The sequence below is a fragment of the Aptenodytes patagonicus genome, chromosome 2 (assembly GCF_965638725.1).
Source record: "Aptenodytes patagonicus chromosome 2, bAptPat1.pri.cur, whole genome shotgun sequence".
NCBI classification, from domain to species: Eukaryota; Metazoa; Chordata; class Aves; order Sphenisciformes; family Spheniscidae; genus Aptenodytes; species Aptenodytes patagonicus.
The window spans coordinates 148,336,259-148,357,444 of NC_134950.1; the positions used below are offsets into that span (position 1 = coordinate 148,336,259).

Consider the following 21,186-nt stretch of genomic DNA (forward strand, 5'->3'; position numbering starts at 1 on the left):
TGGGATCTGCCCAAGCCTCCCTGGGGAGGAGGTAGGGTGTAGCCATGGGGTGAGACCAGCCTTTGGGAGACCTGTGGTACCCAGCTGGGACCCCATCACATCACAGGGCCAGGAAAGTCAGGAGTCGGGGGAGAGAGCTGGGGAGCTGCTGCGGTGTGGGGAAGCTGGAAGGATTTATGGCTGGAAGCGCAGGGAGGAGCTGCGAGGTGGCTGGGAAGGCAACCCCCCTGCAGGAAGCAGTGAGGGCACACAGACTGAGATAGAGGAAGAGAGTGCAGGGAGGAAACAGGGTGGTGAAGCACAGAGCCCTCAGTCCTCCGTCAGCCAAGGAAGCCCGTCTCCGTGCCAGGTCTGGGGCAATGCCATGCACTGGAGCCAATCTGCATCTTTCCGGGCACCGCTCCTCCTTGGTGGTGCTCACACCCCTCGCTGCCACCTCCCCTTCTCCTGCAGACCTGCTTAGGAGGTCCCTTTGAGGGGCTAATTGAGGGTGTGGTAGTTAAAAGCTCACCAGCTCTTTCTGAGACCACTTGAAAAAGACAACTCACATTTTTTCCTGCACTTCATTTCCACTCTCCAGAAAAAGCATTTTTGAGATAATAAAACCAGTTAAACATGATCTACACAAGATCAGTATATGCTTGACACAGCATACCAACTGCAGCGATGACGCTGAAGAGTCAACACCTGTTTTGCAAGAATGATTTTCTCTTAAAGACATTGCAGTGAGTTAATGTATTGGAAACCTAATGGCTTCACACAGATGTTGTTTGCTTAAAATGGCTGGAGGGTCAAGTTCAGGCTTACTTTGTTCTACTAAATTACAGAACAAAGACTTGGCTGGTTGCTTAGTGAAATAATGTGTAATAGATACCATAGGAGTGGCTTTTTGTGTATATATGGACATTAGAAAAGTGGGGTGAGACTAAACACCCCTTCCCCCAAATCAAGCAGAATATGTTCTCATCAATCATATGGGAATTACTGAAAAGTTGCAGACATGTTCATGAGACAGGAGATAGCCTCAGCTTTTTAAACAAGAAGCAGATGGAAAGGAGATGGCATTGATTCTCTGCGATCCAAACCAGTTGAGTGTGGAGGAGCCAATGGAGCAGATAATATTAAACAAGCAGCACCCAACAGAGCAGAGCAAGATGCTCCAGAAATCTTCGAGGCAAAGGGAATATGTCTGAAGGACTGAGAACTGTTACGGTGTCAGGATTTTCCCCTCTTGTAAGGGTAAGCGTTTGTTGCGGAACACGGAGCATTCGCAGTCAGCCACAGCTGCTGTTGGAGCAGCCCAACCGAGGGAAGAACATGGTCCTTCCCCCTCGCTCTGTGTTCCTGCCTCATGTATCTGTTAGTAAGTATCTTGTCACATTAAACACCGATATCACTGTTACTGATGTCTAAGTGCTTCATTAGTACCATAATATATTAAATGTATAATTAAAGAAATAGTAAACTTTTAAAATATCAAGCAAAACATTCATTACAGCCAAACTTAAATAGGATCACTGTCATCTTCACTACATCAATTAACTTTTCAATTCCATTGCTGATTTAGTTGTGCCTCCTTCATCTGTTAGCAAAGAATTACTTCAGTTCAACTACTTAAAACTGTATATAAGGACTGAAACTATCTACATATATAGAGAAGCTTCTTAATGTATGTAACAATACTTGATAAATAAAAAAAATAAATAAAAAGTCCCACTTAAACCACACGTTACTCCTCAGGTCTCCTGGGTAAGCCAGGCATAGATAGAAAGTTTCCACAAAAGATTTAGTTTTTACTGGTTTGAAAAAAATGACTTTCTACTACCTTTGGATAACACAGTCTGTACTACTCCAGTGAAAGATGTCATACAGCCTCAGCAAATACTGAAACAGTCACTTTGAAACAGCAGTGAAGCCAGAAGCTTTTAGCAGATGCTGGAACAAATTCAAGTCTCATGTCTTTGCCACCTCCTTCCTTCTCTCAAAGTCAATGAAGTGAATACAGCCCTTCATTTAAGAATGAGAGGGATTCACAGATAACTCAATAGTCCTGTCACAGCTGCAGAGATATTTTTTCCTTTCGTTATCTAATTGCTAGGAAAATGGTCTTCCTCAAACTTTGCATGAGCAATGAATCAGTTGGTCATTGTGAAAAAAAAATCACTGTAGTAGATCATTAGTCACGTTATCTTCTGGGGTCACAACTTCTCATCTGCTGTAGCTGAGCTTTATTTCCAATCCATCCATCTTACTAATCAACCTTCTTATTGTTCCTGATCTACTCTGTGGTAACATCTATGTGTTTAAAGGTTTGATTTCTCCTCCAGATCCTCCTAGCCCTTCCCTCTAAGTCATTTATAGTTAACGTAGTATCCTGCAGCCTCCGTAACTGCTTAATATTAAGTCCCTTGTGCCCAGTCACCTTGTGTTTATGCCTGTACCCATTATGCTTGAAGGGCAGGGCTTCCATGGTGTCATGTTCTCCTCCAGAAAACCAAATCTTTCCTAATTTTAGGCACTGAAAAAATTCAGTCTTTGTCCTTCTCCACAGGCAAGGTTCTTTCTGGTGTACTGAGTCAAATTGTGAATGTCTCATCCTACCGTCTAGTTTAATGGTGCCATTTACCCATGCTCTGCCTGTTCTCATATACAGGACATATAGCAGGGGATGATAGATTGTTGGATCTTTAAAAATAAAATCTTCTGGTTTTCACATTAGTTGGCATGGGAGTGTTTGTTATAACAAAGCCATAACACCCCTGGAAGTCTCAGCAGGCACCTGCGATATGTCCTGATGCCTCTTCTGTGCCTAAAAATGGAAAAGGTAAGTCCAGATCTAAGCCTGTGAGACTTCACTGTTAGTTTAAATGTATTTTCTTTTTCAGCTTTTACTATGCTGACCTAACTTTTCCTAAAAGCTATTAAAATATGAAAAACCAACAAAAAAAAAAATCAGTAAAGCTATTTGAAGAGCCAAGAGCTATCATATGTACTTCAAAATGTAAATTTTCTACAAAGGATATGAGATTCATGGAAATTTTTTGCAACTTCAGACATTATTTTCTGGTGCTGCTGGTCTAATATAATAAATGGGCAGATTGTTTTTGCTGGGAAAATGTTAACCTTCATGACCAGGAGAGCATCAGAAGACACGTTTGTGCTTTTGCCATACACTTGATTTGGTTGCCTTTTATTTGTCTTGCGCAGGTATAAAATGTATAAAAAGGTATAAAAATCCTCCCCAGCTTCACTGTGAGGATTGCTTGGTATTTGGTCTTCACAGTGATGATAAAAGAGGGCACACCCTGGCCCTCCTTGACAGGAGAAATGGGGAATCTAAGGTTGATGTTTTGTTAATACGACTCTGAATATGAATTTGGGTAAACTGCTGAAAAGTAAGCTAGCCCCTGCAATGCACTGACCATTTTACGTAGCATCCTGAATTCTGCTCTGCTGCTGTTATCCTGAGCTTGCTTCTGGAAAAGCAATACTGCCTGATGCAGTCCAGTTTTGGAAAGAGTTGCTGAAGTCCGCTTTACAAACCATTACTGAAACAAAGAACAATACACAACCAAATGAAATGTGGTGCATCAATTAAGTAAAGCAACATGATGAAAACAAATGAAACCATCTGAAAAGTGAGTTGAACAATTACTTCCATTCTTCTTTTCTAAAAATCGCTGTGTACAGTAGGGTAGCATCTTGAATAGTTAAGTGCCCCTCAAATACAACATACGGGCAAAACAAGAACAGCCCTTCAATATTAAAAGCATTCCTGCTGTGTCACATCATGGTGCCTGCATAAGCTGAATTCAAGACTTTTTATTGTCAAGAGGCACTACCATTACACTACATTTTAATATGGATCTTTGCCAACAATCATAAATAAAACACTCATAAACAATTCCTAAAGTCAGTGTGTCAGATGGTATTTCATTAAAAAAAAGTCTGCTACAATGTAGTGGAATACCATAGGCCATGGCCAGTTGGGACTTTCTTTCCCCTGCATATCTCTAGGTGTTGTGTCGGTTCCCAAAAGGCTTTTTAGTTAATGTATGCCACGCCTACCAGAAGATCCTTCTTGCTAATGGATGAAAAAATCACAGCTAAAAGGTAGAGAAAATCAGTGCCATTTTCAAGAGATGTCTAATGTGGGAAGCCTGTAAAAGCTGTCAGGGCAAAAAAGTTGGAGCAGACAGAAAAAATTGTAAATGAGTTACAGAATGGTGACGAGAAAAAATTCTTGTTAACAACCTGGTGGTTAAATGAAAATTGTATTTGCTACATACCTTTAAAGATTAAATCCATAAGTGACAACATATTCAAATGTACGGGTCCTTGTTATGTAAATTCTGAGATTTTCATAAAACAGAAAATGTCGCTTGACACTTGATGCTCTTAAAAAGTTTGCTGCATGGATGACATAGCTGGACAGCCTTTCTCAAACTCGGCAAGAAGCATGTGAAAAAAAAGATTAATGTCTCTGTTTACTAGACCGCTGTGGTGGCCATAGCAATAAACAGTTTTAAAAGGCTTTAACCTCCTGTTTTTTCTGCTCTCCAGACTACTCCTGTATTCTCAGCAATTAGCAGCTCACTGCATACATTTGGAACCGTAAGGCAGAAAGCTGTATTTAGTAATTACAAGTCTGACATCACTGAAACAAAAGTTCAGTCATGTAGGGATGTGGCAGAGGTTATCGTGCAGCACATTACTAATATACTGGGGGGAAAGATTATGTCAACTGCCTGCTAGTGTCCTCATCCAGGACGCAATCTCCCCAGGGGATAAACACTCTTGGCAAGCACTGAAACCCAGAAATCTCCTTTGCAAAGCTGTTTGCAATTTGCAGCCAAAGCTATCCACGAATGCTGGGACCCAAGACTACAGTCCTTGACAGCACACGGCTCCAGACATTTCCACGGGGGAAGTTTAATCTACAAAGATGTAGAAATATAAAACAAAGTTTTGCTCAAAGTAACTGTTTGTCAGATCATGTGCCTCTAATTTGGTTTCCAGTGACATTACACAGCTGCAGCCAATGGATTCCAGCCAGGCCCAGCAGTCACTGAGGTTGTTTTTGGTTTAAATTTAGTATCTGAACATGTTTTGCCCATTATTAAAATGGAGAGTAATTGCTCAAAAGTGAACCATAGATGTTACAACTGCAAAGAACTTATTAGGTCACCTAGTCCCATCCTCAGAGCAATGCAGGATTGAAAACACATTGCAAGAAATACTGCACAGAGCTGTGTTTGTTTTAGTTTTTTTTCCCTATTCTTTTTTTTCTTTATTGTAATCATTAATCAGTATATTCAAAAGTTTAAAAAACAACCACAAATGCCAGTGTAAACATGCTTCAGGTATATAAGTAATATAAAGTATTGCACATACAAAAGTCCTATGTTCCGTGTCTCCTTACGGTGAACTGTGATGTGACTGTAATGAGCTAGCTGATCTTATTTCACAAGCTGCTACACACAACAATTCAGTATTTACAAAAGCTAGGAGCTCACTGTCTTTTTCATGGGAAGATGATTTTGCCTGGAATGTACGGGATACAGACGTGTGCAAATATGGGACAGGCTTGCTTTGTGGTGGTATTTATCAGCTGATCTCTCTAATCTACAAAGGGTCAGCTCAAACCCATTTGGGGGAAAGGGTCTGTTAATGGTTTTCTGGGGGACCGAGAAGTGGCTAGGCCTCCCCATCCTCAGAAGACAGAGGTGAAGCACCTCCATTTTCTGAGGCATGCGTCTCCTCCTCTCATTAAGTCTCATGGGCACACTGCATCTGGTAAGCTGAAGACTCCATAAAGATCTTCTTGCAAATTTGCCTTACATACGAAGATGGAATACAACCTGCTCAGGTTTCCTAGCTCCTGGTTGGATTTCACAGGTCAGCCTGCGTGCAAGAAATGGTAAAACTGTAAAATCTCCTGTCAGACTGACAATGTCTCATGGCTAGTCCTGTCCTGAAGTCTTAGGAAGCAGAAGGGCAGTTACCTAAAAGGAGCCAAGCAGTGTCAGAACGGATGAGGCCATTTGCCAATTAAGAAGCTGAGATGGAGCTCAGGAGAAGGAAAGTGTGGTGTATGTTTCAGGAAATGAACAATCCCTCCTGAAGTTTATACAATATAGCTAATTTCAGGCAGCACTGGAAGACTCAAGCTTTCAGGCACAAATTTGCGTAGATCAGAGCTTAGAGGCCCTGCTGAGATAAGGACCATTTGCTGATCGAAGAGAAAGAATGAAGCCTCTCTTCTTCAGAATCCTTGATCCAGAAAAAAAGAAGTCCTAAATGTATATTTTTACTCTTTACCTCAAAATATCTTTCCTTCTTTTTGTTCATGCTTGGCCGGCTGGGATCCTATTTTTCTGCATAAATACAAATCCTGCCTACCTTCCCTGCAAGACTTTGCTTAAGAAATAATTATATTCAGCCCTAAACTTTGCTGAAATCAACACTTTAAATACACTGCCATCTTGTAGTCTGTAAAATAAATTATAAAAAAAAGGCAAAGATTTCTTTAGGTGAACAAAGTGTTAGGGTCTATGACACAAACAGAAGATACAATGGCAGTAGCCATTCCATTTTCAGAGGCCATTTCAACAAAGTAACAGGGCAATGGCAAAGAAAATTTATCCTAGCCCAAAACCCTCAAGCCTTCTCAATATCACCAGTTTGGCTGTGATGATAATTTAAATCAGTGTTTCACAAATGACTGTATCCTATGTCAGCTGTACAGCTGTGTCAGCCATCAGCAATGCAATGAGAAGGTAACAACTCATCCCCTGCTCTATACTGTGCATGGATTTAGTTATTTGGGTGTGACACTGCCAGCTCTGAGTTGAAAGAGATACAACATGTACTTGTTTATCACATGTCTTGTCTTGTAAAATGTTGCATAAATCTTCTGCTTTGCAAAACACCTTGTAGCCAAGAAAGATGTGTTCTGTGTGTACAATGGGTTTACTTTTCTATTTACATGCAAGGTAAGTACATGATTTCTATTTTTTTTACTTTCTTCTCTCAAAATCTAAGCTGATGATTATATCAGATACTTATCCTGAAAAGGTGGAAAAATAAATAATTGTGCCCCATCTATAAAGTTCTTTATAGACTACCTTTGTTTTTCAGAAGTACTTTCGCAGTACTGATATATTGCTTGTCTCCCTGAGCCATAATGTCATAAAAGTTCTTATTCTTAGGGAGGTGTCAAAGGTATTCTGCATGATACAGTAGCGTTCAGAAATTTTGTCATGGTCCATCTTCTAGACAATACAGCAATGCAGGTGTTCTCAGTATACCACACGTGTTCAAAAGCATCTGCTGAAATGTAGACTGACTGGAATATGGGATAAACATTCTGTTCAGTGGTGAGTACGTTTGTAAGGCAATGATAAAGCTGCTTTCTTTGGCAAGGATGGCCATCACATGGCATGTTCTCAGAATGTTGCATAGATCAGATTACGACACCATGTCACTTGCAGGTACAAAGGAAGACTGGTGGAAGGAATCCTTCATTTAATCCTCATCGTGTTTCTAGTCTCAGGCAGGATTCTGACTTGAACTGTCACTCTCTTCCTCTATGCATCAGTAGTCTTGTTATTTGTCAGTTGTTCCCTGTCAGCCATGTCATCTGGAGGAGGTCTAGCTCTGTCAAAGAAGCCACACTGCAGAAAACAATCAACAGAAGCAAAGGCATCATGGTAAGACAACCACAGGAAGATTCAGCTGCAGTTTGATTCTTCACTCAGTCAACTTGAAAAGTCAGGTACAATCTATGGCAGGCTGATAGACTGTAAAGCTTTTTTGTTTCTATTCAAATTGCTCCCTATGAAAAATTAAAGTTTTCGGTGCAAGGCATTGAGTTCCAAAGTATAGCTTTAAAAATTCAAATGAAAGCTGTCTTTGCAGGAGATGTAAAGTCGGTCTGAATGCTGATACTGACTGACTCTAATGAGAAAACCACTAATTTCAGTTCAGCAAGACATGCATTCGGAAAAGATATTTAGATTGACAGATAGTAATAACAACAGAGGTGGAATATGTGTTGGGAAATGTGCACAGGACAGTGTTCTGACCTAGACTAAAGATCCCTAAAGATGAGATTCCTCTCACCTAACTTCAACTGCCTAAAAGTTACTCTTTTGGTTGAAAGGTTGAAAGTTATGTAGGCTTCACAAGAGGTCAAAGGAGAGTACCACCAAAAGGTAATTCCTCTCATCCTCCCATGTTTTACACATAGCTTTTTGCTGTTGTTGTTAACTGACTAGGCGAATCTGGAAAGTTAGCATAGGCTGGACACCTAACCCATAACCTTTAGGCAGCTAAAGGCAGATGAGCCGTATCCTAACTTAAGAAATTTTTTTTTTTTTTTTTTAATGGGAGCTGAGAGGATGGCCGAAAGCTATGTTGGCTCCCTGCAATATAGCAGTTTCCAGTAACTTGTCTTAAAATTTGTGAAGGGAGTGTAACAACCAACACAGAACTAGAAAACTTTAAAGACAGAAGATATGACATACAAATAAAAAAGGAAATCTTCTAAAAATTAATTCTCAAAGCTGAGAGTGTTGTTACATGCTGACAAAAACTGGAAATTCCTGAAGTATTCAGAGAAAACAAAGTTAGAGTCACTTCTTTTTGAACCTAAACATCCTGAAAAAGAGGATCATAGGTCTTGGGAAACAGAGCCAAACTCTGTATGCCCATTTATAACCAGACTTTAATAATAAAGGAGGACTTTGAAAACAAGATCCTTGCATAAAGGTCAGTGACACTAGCATGTCAGAAATGCCAAAACAAAAAAGACATATGTGTATTGTTGCTTTTGCTCCAAACTGTTAACGAACACAAAATTCCAGCCGCTCTTTCTCTTATCTGTTAGTATCTTCCAGTATCTTTCAGGCTTTTTTTAAGGCAACAGTAACAGTAAAGATGCAACATACCTTCCATAAAGCTAGGGTCAACATAGCTAGTACCAGTAGTCCAAGAAGTATTGCTAGTATTATAACCCATAAAGGGATTACAAAGGAGACATTTGGAGTGGACCAAATGACAGATGTTCTGATCTGAAATAAAAAGAATACATTAAATGAACAAAAATTAAACAAGTAAAGCAAATCTGACAGTAGAATACAGAGGTTATAAGCATTCACTTCAATAGCATTTTGCAGATTAGAAGTACACATTGCTTGGAATTCTCCCATGTTGGCTTAATTTACTGCAAGTTCCTTTCCACTTGTTCATGATAATTACTAGAAATGGGATTTGCACATATACAAAAGTCTTGTCATATCAGACATACGAATCATTTTCACTTAATACACAGTAGCAAAAAATACCCTTCTGTGCAGATGCTTCAAGGAGATTCAGGGAGCAAAGTTCTACTCACCTGTATGCTGGTACAGCCTACGCCAGTATAACTGACTTACGCTGAATTACTCTGAAACAATGGTTGACTTCAGCCCAAACTCTTAATTCAAACCACAACAGATACCAGCTACATTATTCTTATTTTAATTTCTGCTGACACACCAGTATACATTTTTTCCTATGACTTACATTTCAGCTAAGCAGTCCAAATATGAAACTCAAGCAGAATGCATTGTCCATGTGATAAAGCCTAACGCACGGTATGATGTTATGCTCCTTAAAAGAAGCCAAGCATACAGACTATTACCTAAGTGGGAAATAAGCATGAAATGCTCTCTTTCATTGTCTGAGGCTGTAGAAAGCAGCAGGTGTGTATAACATGAGTTATCAAAGGTTTTAATTGACTTGGCAAAATGCTCTCTTTAGACCTTCATCTTGACAAAGAGTAATAATAACCCTTCTGTATTTCTCCTTCTGGGGCCATCCACATAAGTAACCTCCTCCTCACTGTCCCTTCCATACCTTGTACCAAATTTATTCTACGCTCTCAGACTCCGCTTGGAAAGCTCCTCGTTAATCTCATTGAATATTTGCTCTCTCCCTGCTGCTCCCAAGTGGGAAGGAATGAGTTTGAGCTTTCCTTAGCTCCTCAGCCACAATTATGTCCCTTCAATTTTAGTTTATTTGGTCAAACTTTCCTCTTTATGGTTAGCCTAGGAAGTTATTTCTCTCTGGGGTTTTCTGTTGGACCTCTCTCATTTACTCCTAGTCTCCGTTAAACAGAATAAGTATGTGACAGATGGAAGTTATTTTCTTCATGACACAATGAAATCGGTTTGCAAAGCAAACTGATTACACAAACTCTCAAATGATCTTCCTCTTCAGTGCTCAAGGTACAGCTAGGAAATACACTCTTCTTAATAAGTTTCTTGGCTATTGCCCAGTCCCTGATCTGCACTCATTGCAAATTCTCTTTCTACTTGTTTTTTTGCTATTAACTCACTGGTTGATGCACCTGAAATTTAGCACAACGCTAATTTGTTCATTCATGGAACAGCATCCTAAATTTGAAGACTGGACACAACTCCGTAGTCCAGTTCAAAATTAATTCTATTTCTTTGTCTCTCACTTTTCTCCTTGAAGATGGCAAATTTCAGCCTTTCTGCAACATAGAATCATAGAATAGGTTGGGTTGGAAGGGACCTTTAAAGGTCATCTAGTCCAACCCCCCCTTTTTCTCTCTCACGCTTCCTCACGTTCTGCATACTTTTCTGGACTTTTCATTCTGCAAGCACCAGCAGATCTGTCTCCCAGCTACTGTCACGCTTAATTGGAAGACACTTTGGAACAGTCCTTTCCACTTACTTCATCTGTGCAGCCAACTGTTCCCTACTCTGACACAGCACTTAGAAAGATGGCATTCTGGTGAGGTCTACTGATGCATGTATTTTTTGTAGTATCCCTCACTGTTATGGGACACAGACCATAGTTGAAAATAGGGACAAATTTTCTATGTGGGATACCACTTGCCTTCTACCAAAGCTTACACTGAGGATTACACAGAAAATTCCGAGACACTGCCCAGTCCTTCTGGGGTTAGAACTTTAACATTGACCTGTACCCTGAAGATTATGTGCTTGCAGTGCTGGCCATACCATTGTTGGTCTAACAAACACATTCAGCTAATATACTTCTCTAGTGCAGCTGTAAATAGTTATTACTCTAAAAGACTTCAAAAAGATAGCATATACAAAGAATAAATATGTTAGCCAATTAAAGCAAGAAAAAATTATTTCAAGGCAAACATAATTAGTAAAAAAACCCCAGGAAATCCCACCCCTGGATCCCAACAGATCTCTTGCTGGTGTGATCAAGTGATCAACTATGCCACTGCAGGGCATTCCCTTCCCCAGCCTTCTCTTTATGTTGCTTCTTAACCACTGCAAAACTTCATAGGCTCTCTGTATCATTAGATTCAGCAAGAGCAGTGCTCATTTAGTAAGGACAAAATGTTTTTGAATGGCTCTCCTTGTGTCTCAGAGTGGTACTGTATCTGGCATTAAAATGCAAGGGCAGAGAAAATGAGATAAAGGTCATCTGAACTGTCTGCAGAGATTCCTCCCAGAGAAAAGCCAGTTAAGGAAAAAGATGAATTCAAGTAAAAGGCTTATCTGGCCAGGGAAATCAGGAGGGATGCAGACATGATGGGCTGTACGAAGCCTGTAGCAAGCAATGAGCTCAGCTGTCCAAGAAAGCAAGCATCTCCCTTCTACTGCTTGAAAATCTTCATGAATGCTGCCCTGAGGCAAGCCTTGAAGACCTTATCACATATAGCACAAGAGCTGGGAAGTGCTGGCGAAAATTCAATGGGCCCCAAGACAGCAAAAAGTGAGACATTAAAAAAACCCAACTCATCCACACTGTGCACTTCCTCTGCTGGCAAAGGCTGCGGTATCACAAGCAAGAAGTTATATTTTTTTAAATTATTATTTGAAAAGGATCTGAAACTATCAACATACAGTGTATATACCTTACTTATGTAAGGTTTGAGCTTCCCTACAGTTTCTGTTCTACACTTGGCCTTCTGACTACTACCCACTATTGGTTATACAGACTGGCAGCGTTGAGGTTGCAGACAGAAGTCCAGAAGCGATCAAAAGGGACTTCAGGGCACTGGGGCGACTGGTTGAAGGATCGGGAGCACAGGTAGTGTTTTCCTCAATCCCTACAGTGGCAGGGAAGGATACTGAAAGGAACAGGAAAACACACCTGATCAACACGTGGCTCAGGGGCTGGTGCCATCGGAGGAATTTTGGCTTTTTTGATCATGCGGAGGTTTACATGACACCAGGCCTCCTGGCGGCAGTTGGAGTTCAGCTGTCTCACAGGGGGAAAAGGATCATTGCTCATGAATTGGCAGGGCTCATCAAGAGGGCTTTAAACTAGGTTCGAAGGGGGAAGGGGATAAAACCAGGCTCACTAGAGATGAGCCTAGGGGGGGCATGCCAATGCTGGGGGCGAAATTGATAGCCCAGCTCAAGTGCATCTACACCAATGCACGCAGCATGGGCGGCAAACAGGAGGAGCTGGAAGTCATTGTGCAGTGGGATAGATATGACTTAGTCACCATCACAGAAACATGGTGGGGTGACTCCCACGATTGGAGTGTTGCAATGGATGGCTATAAAGTCTTCAGAAAGGACAGGCGAGGAAGGAGAGGCGGTGGGGTGGCTCTGTATATTAGGGAGTGTTTCGATTGTCTAGAGCTCAATGATTGCGATGATGATACGGTCGAGTGTTTATGGGTAAGGATGAGGGGGAAGGCCAACGAGGCAGATATCCTGCTGGGAGTCTATTACAGACCACCCAACCAGGATGAAGGGGCGGATGAAGCATTCTACAAGTGGCTGGCAGAAGTCTCTCAATCGCTAGCCCTTGTTCTTGTGGGGGACTTCAACTTCCCGGATGTCTGCTGGAATTACAACACGGCAGAGAGGAAGCAGTCTAGGAGGTTCCTGGAGTGTGTGGAAGACAACTTCCTGACACAGCTGGTAAGTGAGCCTACCAGGGGAGGTGCCTCGCTCGACCTGCTGTTTACTAACAGAGAAGGACTGGTGGGAGATGTGGTGGTCGGAGGCCATCTTGGGCTTAGTGACCATGAAATGGTAGAATTCTCGATTCTTGGTGAAGTAAGGAGAGGAGCCAGCAAAACCGCAACCATGGACTTCTGGAGGGCGGACTTTGGTCTGTTCAGGACGCTGGTTGAGAGAGTCCCTTGGGAGACAGTCCTGAAGGGCAAAGGGGTCCAGGAAGGCTGGACGGTCTTCAAGAAGGAAGTCTTAAAGGCGCAGGAGCAGGCTGTCCCCATACGCCGTAAGAAGAACGGGCGGGGAAGACGACCGGCCTGGCTGAACGGGGAGCTCTTGCTGGGACTCAGGAAAAAAAGGAGAGTTTACCGCTTGTGGAAGAAGGGGCAGGCGACTCAAGAAGAGTACAGGGATCTCGAGAGGAAATGAGAAAGGCAAAAGCCCAGCTAGAACACAATCTGGCCACTGTCGTTAGAGACAACAAAAAATGTTTTTACAAATATATTAATGACAAAAAGGAGAGCCAAGGAGAATCTCCATACTTTATTGGATGCGGGGGGCAACATTGTCACCGAGGATGAGGAAAAGGCTGAGGTACTCAATGCCTTCTTTGCCTCAGTCTTTAACAGGCAGACCAGTTATCCTCAGGGTATTCAGCCCCCTGAGCTGGAAGACAGGGACAGTGAGCAGGATAAACCCCCCATAATCCAAGAGGAAGCAGTCAATGACCTGCTACGCCACCTGGACGCTCACAAGTCTACGCGGCTGGATGGGAACCACCCGAGAGTGCTGAGGGAGCTGGCGGAGGAGCTCACCAAGCCACTCTCCATCATTTATCAGCAGTCCTGGTTAACGGGGGAGGTCCCGGATGACTGGAGGCTTGCCAATGTGACGCCCATGTACAAGAAGGGCCAGAAGGAGGATCCGGGGAGCTACAGGCCTGTCAGCCTGACCTCGGTGTCGGGGAAGATTATGGAGCGGTTCATCTTGAGGGCGCTCGCAAGGCATGAGCGGGACAACCAGGGGATCCGGCCCAGCCAGCACGGATTCATGAAAGGCAGGTCCTGCTTGACCAACCTGATCTCCTTCTATGACCAGGTGACCCGCCTAGTGGATGAGGGAAAGGCTGTGGATGTGGTCTACCTGGACTTCAGCAAGGCCTTTGACACTGTCTCCCACAGCATTCTCCTAGAGAAGCTGGCAGCTCACGGCTTAGACAGGTGGACTCTGCGCTGGGTAAAAAACTGGCTGGATGGCCAGGCCCAGAGAGTTGTGGTGAATGGAGTTAAATCCAGTTGGCGGCCGGTCACGAGCGGTGTTCCCCAGGGCTCAGTACTGGGGCCGGTCTTGTTCAATATCTTTATCAATGATCTGGATGAGGGGATCAAGTGCACCCTCGGTAAATTTGCAGACGACACCAAGTTGGGCGGGAGTGTTGATCTGCTCGAGGGTAGGAAGGCTCTGCAGAGGGACCTGGACAGGCTGGACCGATGGGCCCAGGCCAACTGTATGAGATTCAACAAGGCCAAGTGCCAGGTGCTGCACTTCGGCCACAACAACCCCATGCAGCGCTACAGGCTTGGGGAAGAGTGGCTGGAAAGCTGCCTGGCAGAAAAGGACCTGGGGATGCTGGTTGACAGCCGGCTGAACATGAGCCGGCAGTGTGCCCAGGTGGCCAAGAAGGCCAATGGCATCCTGGCCTGTATCAGAAATAGTGTGGCCAGCAGGAGTAGGGAAGTGATCGTGCCCCTGTACTCGGCACTGGTGAGGCCGCACCTCGAATACTGTGTTCAGTTTTGGGCCCCTCGCTACAAGAAGGACGTCGAGGTGCTGGAGTGTGTCCAGAGAAGGGCAACGAGGCTGGTGAGGGGTCTGGAGAACAAGTCTTATGAGGAGCGGCTGAGGGAACTGGGGTTGTTTAGCCTGGAGAAAAGGAGGCTGAGGGGAGACCTCATTGCTCTCTACAACTACCTGAAAGGAGGCTGTAGCGAGGTGGGTGTCAGTCTCTTCTCCCAAGTAACAAGCGATAGGACGAGAGGAAATGGCCTCAAATTGTGCCAGGGGAGGTTTAGATTGGACATGAGGAAAAATTTCTTTACTGAAAGAGTGGTTAAACATTGGAACAGGCTGCCCAGGGAAGTGGTTGAGTCCCCATCCCTGGAAGTATTTAAAAGACGTGTAGATGAGGTGCTTAGGGACATGGTTTAGTGGGCATGGTGGTGTTGGGTTGGTGGTTGGACTCAATGATCTTAGAGGTCTTTTCCAACCTTAATGATTCTATGATTCTGTATGTAGTCAGTCTCACTCCTGCCTGTGTGCATTACCAGTTGAATGTAATGCCCCTGGGCTGCCTCCTTTTATACTCTATACAAAGACTTGCAGGGCTACTAATGCAATTCCTTGTGAACAGTTTGACACTGCAAGTCTTGAAAACCCACAGAGTTGAGGCAGAAGCTGGAGGGGAAGAAAGAAACAAAGCATCCCTTCAGTTTTGCCTGCCTTGTTTCACCATTTCCACAGAAGACTGTCCCTCCTCCACCCCATGCTGTCCACAACAGTTTTACATATGATTTGGTTTAAGACAAGTTTCCATTATTCAGTTTGGATTTCTGTTCTTCTCCATGTGGTAGGTTTAGTACTGCAGGATCAGAGCCAGGGAACGTTTTGGGAGGGATTTATCTCTTTTCATCTATGGTGGCCAATATGAAGAAGTGGAATTTTTATACAAGTGTTGCATGTTGGCTTTCCTCTCCGTTCAGGGCTAGAAGACTTTCTTATACTGAACACTGAAAACAGTGGTTGCTTCTCTGTCAGGCTGGTGAAAAGCACACCTCACAGACTTGAGCAGAGCCATCTGACTTTTGGCCTTTCACACTGCTGAACCTCTCACACCTTTTGTATGCAAAGGGATGACAAAGAATGCCATTCAGCTCAAGCACCGAGATGAGGGTGAAGCCAACTTGAGAGTTAAAGACAGAGCCTTCGTCTGCTATGGGAAATAAAATCCAAGCTCATCTTAGCACGGACGCTCTCTGATAGTCTTAACTTCAGAATCACTGTTGTGGTTCCATGAAAGTCACTTGTTGCTCATGAAAGTAATTCTATAGGGGGGATTTTATTTTCCTTTTTTTAATGTGCCACAGTTAAGCACATTGTAAGTAAAGAAAAGAAATATTAGGTTTTTTGCCACTGATTTTTGTACAGTTTGGATTTTGCTTCTGATTTTGGTGCTACTCAACGTAGCTTCAAAATTGTCTTTGATTCCACTGGAAGGCAGCACAATGCGGAGAGAAGCATGTGTGGTAAGCTGCCGGTTCATCGGCAGGCCCTTGTGGATAGATGGGAATTAGGTTTTACTGGTGCAAACATCCAGCATCAATGGTCAGAATGCAGTGCCTGCTAGTGAGATTCTCACCAAGCTATTTTTCCCCCTTGTCCTTTAAAAGACACACTTAAAAATATAAAATTAACTTCTCCATTTTTTAATCTGCTACTTTAAGAAACAGTAGCTAAATTAATTATTATTCTAATGCTACTCCTTTTACTGCCCATGATGACCTTCCTCTAATCGTTACTCATTTTGCTTACAGACTGAGAAACAGAAACTCTTTAGTACTCCTACATGTTCCCATCCAACCTTTGCAGCGTGATGTTCTTTGTATGTTCTGAAAAAATGCTCAAAATAGAATGTAAAAGCTCCCTTGAGCTTGGAGTCATAATGAATATTGACATTTATGTTTACACTTCACAAATGTTTGTGCAAATATATTTCATAAGGAATATAAGCACATTTAAAATGAAAGTACTCATCACCGTGTAATAGCTAAAAAAGAGTTAAAAGCCTTAGTCTGAAATAAATTTTACTCACTGTAGGACACTGGTCAAACAGTTTATACTAAAGGCATCTCCTCTGAAGATCCCATCAAGCATTTAAGAAAAGCAATCCTATTTTATTAAACTCCAAAACTGGCTCAAGAATCATAAATTAAAATGGAACAAATTACTGCTTATTCTAACACTATACTTTTTAGAATAAGTATTATTTCACCTTGCACATGAAATTCATCAAGTAGGACAGTATTATTTACCATAATAATAACTCTAGGAAAAAATGACAATTTTCTCTTGAATGATACAGCTGTTAGCAAGGAAATCCAACCAGTTGTACAATATATAGTTGTAATTCCAAGCCTATCAAAATCAATAGAAATACTTTTATTGATTTCAGTGGATTTTGGTTTAAGCTCCACTAAGTTCCAAGCTAATTTCCTGTTTGATGCCATTTTCACTCTAATTTTTTACTATAAAAGATTTAGATATTCTTACATAACTTTTCACACATCTATGTATAATGACCCTCTGTTCAAGATACAGACCTATATTCCATGATGATGGAAATAAATACCTCAGTGCTGCAAATATGTAAGCACATACATACATGACTGTGTAGGTTCCCGATGTGTACAGGATTATTTATACCATTGAAATTAAATATATAAATATCAACCTGCAAAATTGGAACCCAGTGCTGTATGAGTTAAATGAAGGACATATGCTCTGTTCTTTTAGAATATATTCTCTTCACTATATAAACTGTAAGGTGTTAACTGATTATTAAATATATACTTTTGACAATTAATGTTAAAATATTAAAATCTTAATTCCACTTCCACCCTTGCATTGTCTGAAAGAAAACCATAAACTTCCAAATAAATCTTTGGAGACTTTTAAAACACAACCAGTGATCTTTTTCAGAAGGAGCAAAAATATTAAGCATTGCCCAACTTCAAGCAAATATTTCTTCTTGCAAGTGGAACATCAAAAGAGCTTGTGCATATAACACATTAAGCTGTAGAGCTGGCAAGCATCCACTGCCATGTCCAGATATGAAACGACATAAAAGCGCTATCATTTTTCAACATTTTACAGTTGCCATTACAGGCATTTTGCTGTAAATCATCTGCAGCAAATAACAAGCATTATACTGGCTGGAGTAAGAGAATAAAATGCTTATCTGATCATTTGGTAGATCATCTGACACTTGTTGAGAACAGCAGGCTATCACCTGGGGTAAAGCACTTCAGTCCAGATGAAGGCACCACTATCAACAGAGTTCTGCACAACATGTGTTTCTGGTATGGAACACATGCTGCAAGAAAATAAAAAGAGCCTGAGTATATCTGTCAGCTTGGAGCCTTTGAACCTTTCTGGATGAATACTGCATTAAGCATCAAATCTCTCTGGTGAAATCATGGTTCTCCTGATGTTAGAGGTTGGAGTCACTGAGCATATACGACCAAGATTTCACCTTGTGTCTTCCCAGAGCAAGTATCAATCAACCATTCAATCTGTGCTTGTTCAAAACAAAACTTTATAGCCTGTATCCTCTAAAATATATTCAAAGTAAGCTGTGAAGTGGTTTATTATGTTGGTTTTCCATATAAGAAAATATTCTGTTCCCTACTACATCTCAACAGACTAATATGATATGTTTGCACCAGGATTTAACTGGGAAAAGTTTCTACTGAGTTTACCTTTTAAAAGAAGGACTGTAAATGATAAATCTTTATAAAGATGAGAACAATAAGCCTTCAAATTTCAGATTACTTTTCTACTAGAATCAAATTTTGCACTCATATTTTACTTATTTCCATCAGTAATGACAAAATAGAGTTAATTTTAACCATGGTATTAGACACCATAAGAAGCAAATTCCTTTAAATTGCTCCCCAAACTCAATGCTTTGGCACCAGCAAACAATTAAATCAAACTTACACCTCCAAGATTAATTTTTGATATAATAATCCAGTACTACTACTAACGTACTGCAAATAATGCAAGTACTTTAGCATCCATCTATCTATTGATTGATCGATCGATCAATCTATCTATCTATAGGGATTACCAGGTAATTTCATATCTTGCACCTGATGTGCTGTGAGGTGGAAACACTAGAGAGGCATGCAGACCTTTCTGAAAGCCAGGGTATCAAAGAAGCTTAATACAGATAAAAGAGAAGCTGCCATAGATAATCCATAAGCTTGTGTGAGAGAACTGCTGACTGGGAGAAGAGTGAGATCTCTAAACCAGACAGAAACAAGATTTTGGGTTTTGCACAAAAATTTCCACCAGATCTTTTTTTACCCCAAACAAAGTAATTAGACACTTGCTTTCACAGTTTTGTTGTTTTCTTCTGAGTGAAAAATCCATCCTGATTGCAATAAAGCAGTCTGCACATTAATGCAGCAAGAAATTATTTAAAAATGGAATTAGTATCATATATCAGCAACTTCCACAGAAAGCAATAAAGGTATTTCCTTTAGGTATTATTTCAGGAATTTACACTAGAAACACAGAAAAGACTGATCTCAATATTTTAATCTATAAAAACTTTCACAGCTGTGATCAGAATGACCAAATACATGGGCTTCACACAAAGATATCGTTTTCAGTTACTTACTGCTATGCTTCCCTCGGGTAGCTTTGCTGGTTGCACTTTATATGGCATGCTCTTAACTTTGAAGGACACATTGGAAGAAAGAGTATAGAGATCATTCTTTCTCTGAAATTACATAAAAAAGAAATTATTAAACCCCATGTTTATACTTAAAAGCATTATGAGAAATAAGCAGAGAAAAAATACAGAGCACTGATTTCCTAAGGCAAAGATGGTTTCTTCTGGTAAAGGGTACAGCCATCCTGGGACCTGTACGTAGCTGTGAGACAAACACATAATACAGCATGAAGCTGAAATACAAAGACCGCATGTTCAAATGGGAAAGAAGGGTTAGATATGCAGAAAGACACATACACATATTTCTCTCTGAAATAGGAGACTGGTGAGTTTGAAGCATGGGGGAAGTTTATAGGGTGTCTATGTTTTAAAACCTTGCCTCTGCTCACCAAGCCCAACAACAAAAGCGCGTATCTTGAGAAGATTTCCAGGCCTACATTGAGACCCAGCTGGTAGAGCTCCCTGATGGCATCAAAGGAATGGCTGTGCCTTCCCATCAAAGAACAACAATAGGAACAAACTTCTTTGCACTTCACTTAAGAGTGTGATCGATTTCCTATTGCAGTAGAGCTAAAAAACCCCAGAACAACTCACCTTGCTTTTTTACCACATTGTGCAACTGCAATAGGAATGCATAGCAGTCATTGTTTAACTGGCTGCCTAGTAAAATATTTATATAGCTCTCATTAAGCATTTCAACAAACCCAAAGATGTGCAGAGAAAACAAAACATATCTCTCTGTCAGTTCTCTGTCTTTAATTTATATTTGCTTGTGTTTATAAAATATTACTAGATTAGATTAGGTATTACCTTCCCTGGTTCAGAATGACTAAAACCTGTTACATCATATAGCTCATGCTGTGACTTTTAGTTAGTGCTTTCACCTCATTTGGAGGCCAGGTAAGCACTGACACACTACATCTGACCAATTGTGTGTCTCATTGTGCTGTTCTGACCTTGACAATAATCTCCCACTCTGTGCAAACTGCCTTGAAATGATAGTTAAATGCTGGTATGTCCACTGAAAAAAATATCTGCCTAAATCTGTTATGACCTGGCAGAAGCCCTGACACATGAAAGTGCATGTCCCTTAAAATAATCTTAATGGTTGCAACATTTACTACAACAGATACAAATATTTTCCACACACATATTTTGAATCCCGTTGAGCTTTGGCATCATGGATATCTCACTGGAGTTAGTTTTGAAGGCTAAGTACATCAGGTATCAAGTAAATCTTTCAGTTCACTTTGAATTTGACGTGTTTTAATTTCACTGATGGTTATTTTGTACAGACAGAAGATCCTGCACTCAGACTACGTCCTCTTTTTTGTTGTTTTATCCCAAGGAAGGATGGCTGAGTGGTTACCATGCTCTTCTGGAAGATAACAAACCTGTTTCTAATTCCATCTCTGCAACTGATTTTTTGGGTGACACTACATGCAACTTATCTTGTATATCCCATCCCATGTAAAGTTGGGGTAATGATACGGATCTCCTTTGAAAGTGCTTTGATATGCTCTGAAAAGCATTAGATAGTTAAGTGCTAATAAGTCCACTGGAATCCAGAGGGCTAGGAATTATGACTATCATTATATCCCTTTACATTAGACTCCTTGAGGTAAATAATTTTAATCTTTTGTATGATAGTATTTTTGAAGCCTTTTATCATTTTTGCTACCTGTCTCAATCCTTTCTGAAATATGA

The 21,186-nt window shown here is 41.2% G+C and overlaps 1 protein-coding gene across 1 annotated transcript in view; it reads right to left on the bottom strand.

The window, feature by feature from the left end:
• Nucleotides 1-5,078: 5,078 nt before the first annotated feature.
• The window catches only part of ITGA8 (integrin subunit alpha 8), a 120,567-nt gene continuing 104,459 nt past the window's right edge, over nucleotides 5,079-21,186 (bottom strand). Inside the window, exons 28-30 of the mRNA XM_076331614.1 lie at nucleotides 19,426-19,527; nucleotides 8,952-9,074; nucleotides 5,079-7,676 (exon numbers count right to left, since the gene is read on the bottom strand). Of these exons, the coding sequence (XP_076187729.1) occupies nucleotides 7,590-7,676; nucleotides 8,952-9,074; nucleotides 19,426-19,527 (312 nt within the window). The 3' untranslated portion in view covers nucleotides 5,079-7,589. The remainder of the gene's footprint in view (nucleotides 7,677-8,951; nucleotides 9,075-19,425; nucleotides 19,528-21,186) is intronic.